The 14,819-nt window shown below is 34.8% G+C and overlaps 2 protein-coding genes across 3 annotated transcripts; one reads left to right on the top strand and one right to left on the bottom strand.

The window, feature by feature from the left end:
• Positions 1-2,884: 2,884 nt before the first annotated feature.
• On the bottom strand, positions 2,885-7,581 carry LOC123892760 (glutamine-dependent NAD(+) synthetase-like). 2 transcript variants are annotated; one of them, XM_045942620.1, is made up of 9 exons: positions 7,074-7,581; positions 6,569-6,874; positions 5,674-5,897; positions 5,377-5,480; positions 5,140-5,274; positions 4,737-4,905; positions 4,179-4,314; positions 3,596-3,734; positions 2,885-3,494 (listed from the first exon to the last, which is right to left on the bottom strand). In XM_045942620.1, the coding sequence occupies exons 1-9, from the start codon at positions 7,265-7,267 to the stop codon at positions 3,468-3,470; spliced, it is 1,434 nt and encodes a 477-aa protein (XP_045798576.1). In that variant the 5' UTR covers positions 7,268-7,581; the 3' UTR covers positions 2,885-3,467. The 2 variants fall into 2 exon arrangements, with proteins under 2 accessions (XP_045798576.1, XP_045798577.1); XM_045942621.1 differs by having other exon boundaries at positions 2,889-3,365; positions 7,074-7,577.
• Positions 7,582-7,712: 131 nt separating this feature from the next.
• On the top strand, positions 7,713-14,741 carry LOC123889322 (glutamine-dependent NAD(+) synthetase-like). Its single transcript, XM_045938608.1, has 13 exons — positions 7,713-8,228; positions 8,428-8,733; positions 9,405-9,628; positions 9,822-9,925; positions 10,028-10,162; positions 10,397-10,565; positions 10,988-11,123; positions 11,568-11,706; positions 12,025-12,201; positions 12,475-12,642; positions 13,581-13,676; positions 14,064-14,192; positions 14,323-14,741. Exons 1-13 carry the CDS (start codon positions 8,035-8,037, stop codon positions 14,539-14,541), a joined length of 2,196 nt encoding a protein of 731 aa, XP_045794564.1. The 5' UTR covers positions 7,713-8,034; the 3' UTR covers positions 14,542-14,741.
• Positions 14,742-14,819: the final 78 nt, after the last annotated feature.

Genomic DNA, 14,819 nt, shown 5'->3' with positions numbered 1-14,819 from the left:
GATCAACATGATTCTGTCTCCCTCGCATATACGATGGCTTATCCGTTCAATGCTCGCATGACCTTTCCGAGACTACCTTCTGATTGGGAGTAGATATTACCTTATGATTATCGTTCTAATCACTATGGGATGAAGGCGGTGACAGATAAACCAAAATTAATTTCTGGGTGAATGGGTTTATTGGAGTGTTGAAATAGAATTAGACTATTGACGCAACCTTGATTGACAAACATCCTCAATTGTAGTAGTTGTTGAATTTAGTGACTGTACCGACCCTTATTACTTCATAATTTTTTAACTCATTTTTGGTATAGATGAGGAAGAGGTTATGAGTTGTCAGGTTATCAGTTGTCACTATGCTGTTGAGTATGTGTTTTCATGGTTTGATTTTGCTAGTTCTTGTTGCTTTCCTGGTTGTAGAAGATAAGGTGAATCTGTTTCTATTGGAAACTGAAATATAGGATTTTATAGTTTACTCAAATTCAGTTCCTATAGTTTGGCTTAGTTTGTGTCTATATTTTAGCTTAAGTTGTTGTATATATGTATCAGTATTTTTACTATAGCATTAATGTAAACAAACTCCAATTCAAACTCTTTTACTGGTTTTGTTGTGTTTATTGACAATATTGGCAAGCTACTGATGCTACTGCGCTGGCAGTTTGGTTTTTCCTCCATATTACTATAGTGCATTGGTTAGTGTTTAATATATTTTGCAGTTTTCAAAAACAAAACTCTTTATTGGTAAAAGACGGATGTTTGATTCATAATGCTGAGTTTTATGTAGCAGATATGCATCAAAGGAAGGAAGATGGAGCATACTTAAAATTGATTTTCAAAGGCAAAACTGAGTTTTTTCATTAAATTAAATCTCTAAAGATCACAAAACTTGTAAATCATCAACATAATAAACCAAAGATTTTACACAATATCATATCGCCAAAATTGCTCAACTTCTCAACAGTACTTTTTAAATTGACGGCGCACAATTTGATGACTTGATGATATACAACTTACAACATTGTGCAAATTAAGATACATAAACTAGTCACATGGTTTTTTAAAAGCCTAGGCACTTGATAGTATTTCTTACCTCTATCAAATTGCATGTCTGGATTTTCTACATTAGTGTATTCTTGATTTGGATTGAAGGGAGCTAAATTACCAACAATACCACTAGTCTGAGAATAACTTTTCTCATGCTATGAATATTTACAAACAAAACACAAACAATTAGTATGAAGTGTCATATTAAGAATCAAACTAGTCGATCAATTTTAAATAAACAAGAATGTTGAATCAAATTAAAGTAATAAATTCCATTTACTTGAATGCTTTCTTGTGTTCCAATCCCATCAATAATTTGAGATCTAAAATATTTTTCATTTGCAATTTCTTGAACTCTAGAGATACACAGGCCCTGCTATAAAAATCTAAGTTATACACATGTATATGCTTGTTTGTCCGAAAAGGTCAAAGCAAGAAAATTGAGAATGACATGGCACTTCAAACATTAAAAAAAAAAAACAACCGCTTCAATCCTCACTTTCTTTCTTTCTTTCTTCTTCGCATGACCTTCCGATCGATCAACATGATTCTGTCTCCCTCGCATATACGATGGCTTATCCGTTCAATGCTCGCATGACCTTTCCGAGACTACCTTCTGATTGGGAGTAGATATTACCTTATGATTATCGTTCTAATCACTATGGGATGAAGGCGGTGACAGATAAACCAAAATTAATTTCTGGGTGAATGGGTTTATTGGAGTGTTGAAATAGAATTAGACTATTGACGCAACCTTGATTGACAAACATCCTCAATTGTAGTAGTTGTTGAATTTAGTGACTGTACCGACCCTTATTACTTCATAATTTTTTAACTCATTTTTGGTATAGATGAGGAAGAGGTTATGAGTTGTCAGGTTATCAGTTGTCACTATGCTGTTGAGTATGTGTTTTCATGGTTTGATTTTGCTAGTTCTTGTTGCTTTCCTGGTTGTAGAAGATAAGGTGAATCTGTTTCTATTGGAAACTGAAATATAGGATTTTATAGTTTACTCAAATTCAGTTCCTATAGTTTGGCTTAGTTTGTGTCTATATTTTAGCTTAAGTTGTTGTATATATGTATCAGTATTTTTACTATAGCATATAGCATTAATGTAAACAAACTCCAATTCAAACTCTTTTACTGGTTTTGTTGTGTTTATTGACAATATTGGCAAGCTACTGATGCTACTGCGCTGGCAGTTTGGTTTTTCCTCCATATTACTATAGTGCATTGGTTAGTGTTTAATATATTTTGCAGTTTTCAAAAACAAAACTCTTTATTGGTAAAAGACGGATGTTTGATTCATAATGCTGAGTTTTATGTAGCAGATATGCATCAAAGGAAGGAAGATGGAGCATACTTAAAATTGATTTTCAAAGGCAAAACTGAGTTTTTTCATTAAATTAAATCTCTAAAGATCACAAAACTTGTAAATCATCAACATAATAAACCAAAGATTTTACACAATATCATATCGCCAAAATTGCTCAACTTCTCAACAGTACTTTTTAAATTGACGGCGCACAATTTGATGACTTGATGATATACAACTTACAACATTGTGCAAATTAAGATACATAAACTAGTCACATGGTTTTTTAAAAGCCTAGGCACTTGATAGTATTTCTTACCTCTATCAAATTGCATGTCTGGATTTTCTACATTAGTGTATTCTTGATTTGGATTGAAGGGAGCTAAATTACCAACAATACCACTAGTCTGAGAATAACTTTTCTCATGCTATGAATATTTACAAACAAAACACAAACAATTAGTATGAAGTGTCATATTAAGAATCAAACTAGTCGATCAATTTTAAATAAACAAGAATGTTGAATCAAATTAAAGTAATAAATTCCATTTACTTGAATGCTTTCTTGTGTTCCAATCCCATCAATAATTTGAGATCTAAAATATTTTTCATTTGCAATTTCTTGAACTCTAGAGATACACAGGCCCTGCTATAAAAATCTAAGTTATACACATGTATATTACAACATTAAAGTGTAGAAAATATATTTGAATAATTCAAGATCACCTCTTCTTGACTTTGATCAGTTTTACTCTTTTGGGTTCTTTTTTGAGTTTTCTTTCTAGCAATCTTGTTTTTGACAATTCGGTCAACTTTTGAAGTCTTTCTTGTTGAAGGAGGACGCCCTTTACATCGGGTCGGTAATGGATCAAGAATTCTAGTCATATGGTTTTGAACATAACCATCTTGTTCTACAATCTTGGAAGATGAGTTTTTACACGGTAACTCAATTTTCAAGCGCTCAATCCAATTTATCACTTTCGATAACATGTACCTAATCTTTGTTCTGGAAAAAAGTGAGATTTCCCATAAGGATGTTACGCAGTTGTATTACTAGAATGACGTCCTAATATGGAGATCTATGTTGACTTGTTTTAGAATCAAAATACTACTCTTCGTTAATATCAACATGCTTCTGTGGAAAAACCAAGTGTGACAAGTGACCACATCAGAGATGACATGGTTCTATTATTGTTTTAATGATTAAAATAACGAACAAGTCCATGCTTCATTTACCTTGTAGCGCGGTCGCTTTCCTGTAAGTGTTTGGAACAATGACAAAAGAGCAGATACAACTCCATCAATGCTAACATCAAGGTGCCATGAACCAATTTCATCTGCCAGTACCTTGGCTCGTGACTTTGTCATTTCCGAACTGCAAGGTGAGTCATTTCGGTTAATTTCAAATAATATATTGGAATGTGTTATTCTGCTTGAACTTAAACCGATTGACATGATAAAAGGTTTTCTTCAGATATTACACAATATACATTATACAGAAACCACATTGGACTGAAAAAAATATTAGCAGTTTATCAGGTATCAAGGTTCCCAGAAACCACAAACATTTGGACATAGTTGATTTAGAGGGAAAAAAATCAGCACATATACTGGTCATATATCTGCAATATCATTGATGTGTTTCAGCAGCAAAAACAACTAGCGTTATTCAATACCACTCACATAAAAATTTAATTACGGGCATTCTGAAACAAAATGCAGCAAATGTTGAAGTATTGGTGGAATATAGTAAATAGAAAAACATAGAGAGACACAGCCATGGATCATAAAACACTAGAGCGTGAAAACTATCACTTACCTGTTTTCAGATCCCATAAACACCGTATAAAATATTCGTTTAGCAAATTCTCTGCTGTCTGTAGGGTACTGTCCATCTTTATAGTTTCCTATTCGTATTGCATCAGCTTTAACCTGTTCATCCCCATTTGCAATTTCTGCAGGCAAATACAAATAAGAGAGGTCAATAGTCTGTCTTATTTTTCCTATCAACCAAGATTATACAACTGAGTTTTTCTGCAAGAAGTAAAGCACACATAATTAATGAAAAGACACTAAACTCAATATTCAATCAATTTTGTATGGAAATATGAACATCCATGTCCATTTCTCAGTTATTTCAACTGTAAAGCTGTCAGACAATTATATGTATGACCTCTTAAATACTACTCTTTTTGAGATCTTTACACAACTGATACTTAACAGAAGCTGGATTAGTAGTCACTTGAATAATTTGTTTACTTCTAAATAAGCAGTTCTATGATAGTATGCACAATAATGTAGCTTTAAAATACTGTCACAAGATGATCAGAAATAGAAACTTAGAAGGCACAACAGTTGCCGTTACTTTCAAACGTACCTTTCACAACCAGCTGGCACATACACCCAACAATCGCAGCAACAGAGGAACTGTCTGCTCCGCCAGAAAGAGGGAGCAGAAAACCAGATGCTCCACTTCTTCGTAAGTAGTCCCATAACCAGCAACCAGGTCCAAATGCTATTTCCTCCTCAGGAGAGTGATATTTTATCTGTAATATATCATCATGTTCAACTTAGCAACTTGAATGCCTGATTAACTTCAGCAATAAAATTATGATATCACTATAGAAGAATTCAAAATTTGACATGGAAAAAAAAAACTTGGAGCAAGTTAATCCTTAAAGGAAAGTGATATTCAAGACATCATCATATGTGCATCTTCAAAGCTGAGTATATTTATTTAGCTATCTTAAAATTGCAACTCAAAATGACAATAAACTAACCTTAAGAGGAAAGGAAAGGCGTATTTTAAGGTCAAAAGGAAGACAAAGACTGGACGGTACATCTACTGAAGGAACATTGGCTTTGCAACTTGCTTGCTCTTGGAAGCTGCTTAAAGATCCTCTAAGGCTTGCAACCTACCAGTAGATAAACGAATAAAGGTATCAATTGGATGTCAATAGTTTATGGTCAAAATGACTTTACATTGCAAGCATTTAAATATGAAAACTAATGCATACCACATCTAGATCTATCGAAGCAACCACAAGCTCAATGTCATTTAAAGAAAATTGGGAACCTTGAGCAACGACATCACCATTTACCACAACACTGGCACATCCATCTGTTACAAGATACAATTTTAGACAAATGAAAAAAGCCTACATAGTTGACATTTGAGCAAGCCTAAATGGAAATTGAACTATCCGTATACTAACTTCCTGAATGTTGAATTCATTCGATCCTCCAGAACGCACAATGATCATAAATGATGAAAAAATACGAATGCCATTCAATTAAGGGAAATATTTCCCTACCATAGTAAAGACGACCACCATCACAGCCTTGGTGATTGCTGTACATATAGACCCCTCCACGAGTATGAGTGGCACCTATAAAAGCACGGAGACGAACATCAAGCTTTCTAAGTTGGTGATGACTTCCACTTGCATTCATAAACACTTCAACCCCATTTAATGCAAGCTCAGCATGAGGGGGTGATGGAGTAAAAAGCTCTTCACAAACTTCAGCTGCAATAGCTCTAAGAATGGGAAAGTATTTTTATATTCACCTCTTAATAAACATATGAGAATAAGTTGGAAGACCCAAAAAACATAAATTAAACACATACATAAATAATAGTTGGAAAACACTACTTCTCAGTGTATGAAAAAATATGCAGGTATATCAATCACAAGATTACAGTATGGACACGACGCTGTGCATATGTCAACTTTAGAGTGCATGAGCATAAAAACTATCTAGTGACCAAGAAATAGTTCAAGTTGGCCGAGTAAACAATATAACCTTCGAACAATAATAATAGAAAATAAGAACCAGGGAAAGTGAAGATGCAACATTGGCATTTGACAGAAAACATAATGCTACAGGACAACATTTATGTTTTGTTATCTCTGTTTTCACCTGCAAACATAATGCTACCTGAAAACATAATGTACCTTTTTTTTACCTTAAGTTTGTATGTTCTATTTTCATTTTTCAACATGCACAAAACATGTAACTGTTGTATCCTATTTTAACCTATACTTCAAACTAACTAAACATTCTATGTGGCATGACATTGATACTTGTGATTACATGTAATCACTTCTATTTCTCAAATCATTATTGGTGTCGCGTGTCCATATGGTGTAAGTGCTTACACTATATATATCATGTAAAACATACATAAAGTGTGAATTTGCAACTTACGTGTCTCGAAACTTAACAAAACCATAACCAAAGGGAACTGAATTTTGGCCCAATGCCTGAGAAATATGAGCAGGAAGCTGAAAATCCACAAGTTGATCCCTTTGTTTCCAAGCAGTAAACCATCGAAGTTCTCTATAATTACCATCATTTGCAAGGCACATTTTGGGTCGTATCATAATAATCTTTCGATTAAAACATAAAACTTGACAATTGTATCTCTCAGAACCTTTAATAATAGGCATTCCAATACTACACACTATGTTATCAGTCCAATCACCAACCAATATATCTTTCAAACATTCCCATCTGCAACAAAACCAATTCACTCAACAATAAACAAAACTTTATTTCTATTTTTTTATAATTATAAGAGAATTTCCAACACCTTAATGCCCCCAACTTAGGTCACAAGCAAGCGTCACCAAGCTCGGCACAATAAACAAAACTTAGACATGTGAAATAATAAAAGAAAAATAAAATATAGAATTATTATTATTATTATTACGAGTGGTTAATGGTGTCGAGTTCTAAGAAGTGATCTTCACAGCCATAACCAGGAATCTCGAGCTCCGGTCCAAGTCTGATGACGGCGCCGGCTTGTTTGGCTTTGGAGATGGAGTGTTTGATTTGTTTAAGGTTGGAATCGAATTCCATAGCCCATTGGTTGAGATTGCAAGTAGCTACTGTCAAAAGCCTCATCGTGTAAAACTGAACCGAACTGCTCTAAAATGAACTGAACCGTTTCTGTGTTTCGAATGCAGTTCGGTAACCAAAATGAAAATCAAACGGTGATAAACCGAACCCGAACTGCAAAAACCAGTAACCAAACTGCATAACAAGATAGAGAAGTGATTATTCGTCGAGTTTTGGAGACATAAAATCAACTTGACTGTAGAAAGACAAGCGCTTCTTCTCCTGCGTTTTCTTCTACTGCCGCTTATTCGCCAAGATAGAGAAATTGAGAGAGAGAGAGAGAGAGAAGTGTGTTTATTTTTGGCTTAATTGCCATGTTTTTATCTTTAGCTTTCAATTTGATTCCTTATTCCCTTATTTTTTCCTACATTTACTAAGTTAGTTTCTTCCGTCAATTTTAACTTAGTAAATGTAGGAAAAAATAAGGGAATAAGGAATCAAATTGAAAGCTAAAGATAAAAACATGGCAATTAAGCCAAAAATAAACACACTTCTCTCTCTCTCTCTCTCTCAATTTCTCTATCTTGGCGAATAAGCGGCAGTAGAAGAAAACGCAGGAGAAGAAGCGCTTGTCTTTCTACAGTCAAGTTGATTTTATGTCTCCAAAACTCGACGAATAATCACTTCTCTATCTTGTTATGCAGTTTGGTTACTGGTTTTTGCAGTTCGGGTTCGGTTTATCACCGTTTGATTTTCATTTTGGTTACCGAACTGCATTCGAAACACAGAAACGGTTCAGTTCATTTTAGAGCAGTTCGGTTCAGTTTTACACGATGAGGCTTTTGACAGTAGCTACTTGCAATCTCAACCAATGGGCTATGGAATTCGATTCCAACCTTAAACAAATCAAACACTCCATCTCCAAAGCCAAACAAGCCGGCGCCGTCATCAGACTTGGACCGGAGCTCGAGATTCCTGGTTATGGCTGTGAAGATCACTTCTTAGAACTCGACACCATTAACCACTCGTAATAATAATAATAATAATTCTATATTTTATTTTTCTTTTATTATTTCACATGTCTAAGTTTTGTTTATTGTGCCGAGCTTGGTGACGCTTGCTTGTGACCTAAGTTGGGGGCATTAAGGTGTTGGAAATTCTCTTATAATTATAAAAAAATAGAAATAAAGTTTTGTTTATTGTTGAGTGAATTGGTTTTGTTGCAGATGGGAATGTTTGAAAGATATATTGGTTGGTGATTGGACTGATAACATAGTGTGTAGTATTGGAATGCCTATTATTAAAGGTTCTGAGAGATACAATTGTCAAGTTTTATGTTTTAATCGAAAGATTATTATGATACGACCCAAAATGTGCCTTGCAAATGATGGTAATTATAGAGAACTTCGATGGTTTACTGCTTGGAAACAAAGGGATCAACTTGTGGATTTTCAGCTTCCTGCTCATATTTCTCAGGCATTGGGCCAAAATTCAGTTCCCTTTGGTTATGGTTTTGTTAAGTTTCGAGACACGTAAGTTGCAAATTCACACTTTATGTATGTTTTACATGATATATATAGTGTAAGCACTTACACCATATGGACACGCGACACCAATAATGATTTGAGAAATAGAAGTGATTACATGTAATCACAAGTATCAATGTCATGCCACATAGAATGTTTAGTTAGTTTGAAGTATAGGTTAAAATAGGATACAACAGTTACATGTTTTGTGCATGTTGAAAAATGAAAATAGAACATACAAACTTAAGGTAAAAAAAAGGTACATTATGTTTTCAGGTAGCATTATGTTTGCAGGTGAAAACAGAGATAACAAAACATAAATGTTGTCCTGTAGCATTATGTTTTCTGTCAAATGCCAATGTTGCATCTTCACTTTCCCTGGTTCTTATTTTCTATTATTATTGTTCGAAGGTTATATTGTTTACTCGGCCAACTTGAACTATTTCTTGGTCACTAGATAGTTTTTATGCTCATGCACTCTAAAGTTGACATATGCACAGCGTCGTGTCCATACTGTAATCTTGTGATTGATATACCTGCATATTTTTTCATACACTGAGAAGTAGTGTTTTCCAACTATTATTTATGTATGTGTTTAATTTATGTTTTTTGGGTCTTCCAACTTATTCTCATATGTTTATTAAGAGGTGAATATAAAAATACTTTCCCATTCTTAGAGCTATTGCAGCTGAAGTTTGTGAAGAGCTTTTTACTCCATCACCCCCTCATGCTGAGCTTGCATTAAATGGGGTTGAAGTGTTTATGAATGCAAGTGGAAGTCATCACCAACTTAGAAAGCTTGATGTTCGTCTCCGTGCTTTTATAGGTGCCACTCATACTCGTGGAGGGGTCTATATGTACAGCAATCACCAAGGCTGTGATGGTGGTCGTCTTTACTATGGTAGGGAAATATTTCCCTTAATTGAATGGCATTCGTATTTTTTCATCATTTATGATCATTGTGCGTTCTGGAGGATCGAATGAATTCAACATTCAGGAAGTTAGTATACGGATAGTTCAATTTCCATTTAGGCTTGCTCAAATGTCAACTATGTAGGCTTTTTTCATTTGTCTAAAATTGTATCTTGTAACAGATGGATGTGCCAGTGTTGTGGTAAATGGTGATGTCGTTGCTCAAGGTTCCCAATTTTCTTTAAATGACATTGAGCTTGTGGTTGCTTCGATAGATCTAGATGTGGTATGCATTAGTTTTCATATTTAAATGCTTGCAATGTAAAGTCATTTTGACCATAAACTATTGACATCCAATTGATACCTTTATTCGTTTATCTACTGGTAGGTTGCAAGCCTTAGAGGATCTTTAAGCAGCTTCCAAGAGCAAGCAAGTTGCAAAGCCAATGTTCCTTCAGTAGATGTACCGTCCAGTCTTTGTCTTCCTTTTGACCTTAAAATACGCCTTTCCTTTCCTCTTAAGGTTAGTTTATTGTCATTTTGAGTTGCAATTTTAAGATAGCTAAATAAATATACTCAGCTTTGAAGATGCACATATGATGATGTCTTGAATATCACTTTCCTTTAAGGATTAACTTGCTCCAAGTTTTTTTTTTCCATGTCAAATTTTGAATTCTTCTATAGTGATATCATAATTTTATTGCTGAAGTTAATCAGGCATTCAAGTTGCTAAGTTGAACATGATGATATATTACAGATAAAATATCACTCTCCTGAGGAGGAAATAGCATTTGGACCTGGTTGCTGGTTATGGGACTACTTACGAAGAAGTGGAGCATCTGGTTTTCTGCTCCCTCTTTCTGGCGGAGCAGACAGTTCCTCTGTTGCTGCGATTGTTGGGTGTATGTGCCAGCTGGTTGTGAAAGGTACGTTTGAAAGTAACGGCAACTGTTGTGCCTTCTAAGTTTCTATTTCTGATCATCTTGTGACAGTATTTTAAAGCTACATTATTGTGCATACTATCATAGAACTGCTTATTTAGAAGTAAACAAATTATTCAAGTGACTACTAATCCAGCTTCTGTTAAGTATCAGTTGTGTAAAGATCTCAAAAAGAGTAGTATTTAAGAGGTCATACATATAATTGTCTGACAGCTTTACAGTTGAAATAACTGAGAAATGGACATGGATGTTCATATTTCCATACAAAATTGATTGAATATTGAGTTTAGTGTCTTTTCATTAATTATGTGTGCTTTACTTCTTGCAGAAAAACTCAGTTGTATAATCTTGGTTGATAGGAAAAATAAGACAGACTATTGACCTCTCTTATTTGTATTTGCCTGCAGAAATTGCAAATGGGGATGAACAGGTTAAAGCTGATGCAATACGAATAGGAAACTATAAAGATGGACAGTACCCTACAGACAGCAGAGAATTTGCTAAACGAATATTTTATACGGTGTTTATGGGATCTGAAAACAGGTAAGTGATAGTTTTCACGCTCTAGTGTTTTATGATCCATGGCTGTGTCTCTCTATGTTTTTCTATTTACTATATTCCACCAATACTTCAACATTTGCTGCATTTTGTTTCAGAATGCCCGTAATTAAATTTTTATGTGAGTGGTATTGAATAACGCTAGTTGTTTTTGCTGCTGAAACACATCAATGATATTGCAGATATATGACCAGTATATGTGCTGATTTTTTTCCCTCTAAATCAACTATGTCCAAATGTTTGTGGTTTCTGGGAACCTTGATACCTGATAAACTGCTAATATTTTTTTCAGTCCAATGTGGTTTCTGTATAATGTATATTGTGTAATATCTGAAGAAAACCTTTTATCATGTCAATCGGTTTAAGTTCAAGCAGAATAACACATTCCAATATATTATTTGAAATTAACCGAAATGACTCACCTTGCAGTTCGGAAATGACAAAGTCACGAGCCAAGGTACTGGCAGATGAAATTGGTTCATGGCACCTTGATGTTAGCATTGATGGAGTTGTATCTGCTCTTTTGTCATTGTTCCAAACACTTACAGGAAAGCGACCGCGCTACAAGGTAAATGAAGCATGGACTTGTTCGTTATTTTAATCATTAAAACAATAATAGAACCATGTCATCTCTGATGTGGTCACTTGTCACACTTGGTTTTTCCACAGAAGCATGTTGATATTAACGAAGAGTAGTATTTTGATTCTAAAACAAGTCAACATAGATCTCCATATTAGGACGTCATTCTAGTAATACAACTGCGTAACATCCTTATGGGAAATCTCACTTTTTTCCAGAACAAAGATTAGGTACATGTTATATTTTTTATATTTCTATCACATTGTAGCCTCAAATTATATTTCTTGTATGATTTTGTTTATACAGGTAGACGGTGGATCTAATGTTGAGAATTTAAGCTTGCAAAACATTCAAGCTCGAATCAGAATGGTGCTAGCTTTCATGTTAGCGTCACTCTTGCCTTGGGTTCACAACAAACCCGGGTTTTATCTTGTCTTGGGTAGCTCCAATGTGGATGAAGGGTTACGTGGCTACTTGACCAAGGTATCTTTATATAGCGTTTTATAGGAGCTATATGGTTTAAGATTATTTTTTATTCTATTTCATATTTCACTGATAAGTTAAAAACATGTCACTTTGTTTTTTGGTTAAATTTTTGGAAACAAGAAACCACAAAAATAAGATGATATTTTTGTAATTATTAGTAAAACTTAAAATAGAAACAAAGTTCTGTCTTAAAATGGGCACTTAGTTTCTCATTGTTGCTCATGTTTGTGATCCATTACACTCTTGTTATCGAAACTCATCTTCTCACAGTATGATTGCAGCTCAGCAGATATAAACCCTATTGGTAGTATAAGTAAGCAGGACCTTAGGTCATTCCTGCGATGGGCAGCCATCCATCTTGGTTACTCATCGTTGGCAGATATTGAAGCAGCTCCACCCACAGCTGAACTGGAGCCTATTCGTTCTAACTACAGTCAGGTAGTGTTTTGTTCGGTTACACTTTTGGTCTTGCTGGTCTTGAAATATCTTGAACAATCCTTTCATGTGTGGCATACTGTATTTGGCAAGTGATTTTTTACCATTGCTACTATGCTAGATGGAAAACAAGAGACAATTTAACAGGAGCAAGAGCTTACATCTCAGCTCATAATAATAACTTTGTTAAAATTTCTTAACTTTGTCTACAGAAATGGGTAGCTAGATAATAGGTTTGTGCTTACGAAATTTGTTGTACATCACTTCAATGTCATAATGTAGTGGAAACATAAGAAAATTTTCCAGTGACCAACTCTTAGTCCAGTTATAAGTAAAGACCCACAGCCACCGCAAAACAAGAGAAGATGAAAGTCAAAGAGGAACTAATTTTCTGGAAATGTGACCATGTCCAAGCTTAAGAAACACGCCTAAACAGTTTGTGAGTGAAAGGCATAATTCTTAGGGAAAAGGAGAGGTTAGGTCCAAGGGAGGAGATGGCTATTTTGCTGGCTGAGAACACGATTATCCTTGAATTTCTATCTTCCTTCCCTTTTACGCTTTACAAACATTCCAAACAGAAGAAAATGTAGGGAGTTTTGTTTAAAATGTTCATGAAATTCCTCTTAGAAATATAAAGGAAATCAAAATATAAAGGAGATCATACAGCTTGTTTCCGAAGTTTTGCCATTTTCTCTCGCCACAAAACTTATATTTATCCTGACACTTTCTGGCAATCAGTTATGTGGGTGATGGTTGCGTGAAAGGTTGGAACTAGTATATTCATTCGTTATCCCTTTAACAATGATCTGTTACTTGTTGTTTGTTGGGTATTTGACTTTTCTGCTCCCTTGTTTTTTGCACTCTGTTTTTTCGTATACATTAGTAATTGTCTATAATCAATTTTTGAAAACTTAATCGAATCCTCATTCTTTCTTGAACAGCTTGATGAAGTTGATATGGGAATGACTTATGAGGAACTATCAGTTTATGGAAGACTACGGAAAATTTTCCGCTGTGGTCCAGTTTCCATGTTCCAGGTACATCTCATGTTTCTCCGTCATGTCTTATTGACGTCATTAACCTTTCCCTTGTTTTTCATTTTTGTATTTTTCATCTTATAATGGTTGAAGGGACAGTGAAAACACGTGGTGACATATTGGATCGGATGTAAGCCCAAGTTCTAACTTTGGTGAGCTGGTCAGCACCGGTTTTCAGCAGGTTTTACTGAGTTGATGATGTCAGATTCCGGTTAGATACACATCTGATCCAATATGTTGACCAGACCGGTAATTGTTCCATTTCCCGGTCAGACCGACCGCTCCGGTTTTGGTTTGAAGTCTCAATAGAAGCTTGTAATGTAAGACTGTCCATTTTGTAGTTCAGTCATAACTCATCCTTTTTTGTTTTTAAATTTGCTGTCTCAGAATCTATGTTACAGATGGGGTGCAAGATTGACTCCATCACAAGCGGCTGAAAAAGTAAAACATTTCTTCAAGTATTATTCTATCAATCGACACAAAATGACCACCTTGACACCTTCCTATCATGCTGAGGTGTGCAGTTATTATGATGTGAATTCAGGGTCGAATTCTGCTAGATTACCTCGATAACCCTTACGATTTTTACTGCTACTTATATTTTTATTGGCTGATGAAATTATACAATCTTTCACTCAACTTGCAGAGTTATTCACCAGAGGATAATAGGTTTGATCTTCGGCAGTTTCTTTATAATGCAAGATGGCCATATCAATTTCGGAAAATCGATGAACTAGTACATGAGCTGGATGTCAAAGATGTTCAAGAATCAGGAAACCATGAGATAGCGGCAGCTGCATCAGATGGTGTTGGTGGGATGGGAGTAGCTGCAGCTGGTTCAGGCAATCCAAATGTTGGAATCTGATTGAAGTTAACCTCCCCTTATAAAACAAAACAAAACCAAATAAGTTATAGATTTGCATGTGCAAGATTGCAAATCTGGTTCAGACATATAATAGCACTCTTTGTGAATAATGAAATTCATTCAACTTTTCAACTCATGTGTATGTCAGGATAAAAACATTTTTAAACTACCATTCAATATTTCGATTCATTTTTAAACTATCATTCTGTCCTGTTCTGTAAACGACACGTGGCAACAGAAATTTAAGTGGCTGAGATTTTAAATCTGCTTTTAATTAT

Source organism: Trifolium pratense, linkage group LG6 (assembly GCF_020283565.1).
Source record: "Trifolium pratense cultivar HEN17-A07 linkage group LG6, ARS_RC_1.1, whole genome shotgun sequence".
Taxonomy (NCBI): Eukaryota; Viridiplantae; Streptophyta; class Magnoliopsida; order Fabales; family Fabaceae; genus Trifolium; species Trifolium pratense.
The sequence above is the reverse complement of the archived record's forward strand: the minus strand, read 5'-3'. Positions and strand labels throughout refer to the sequence as shown.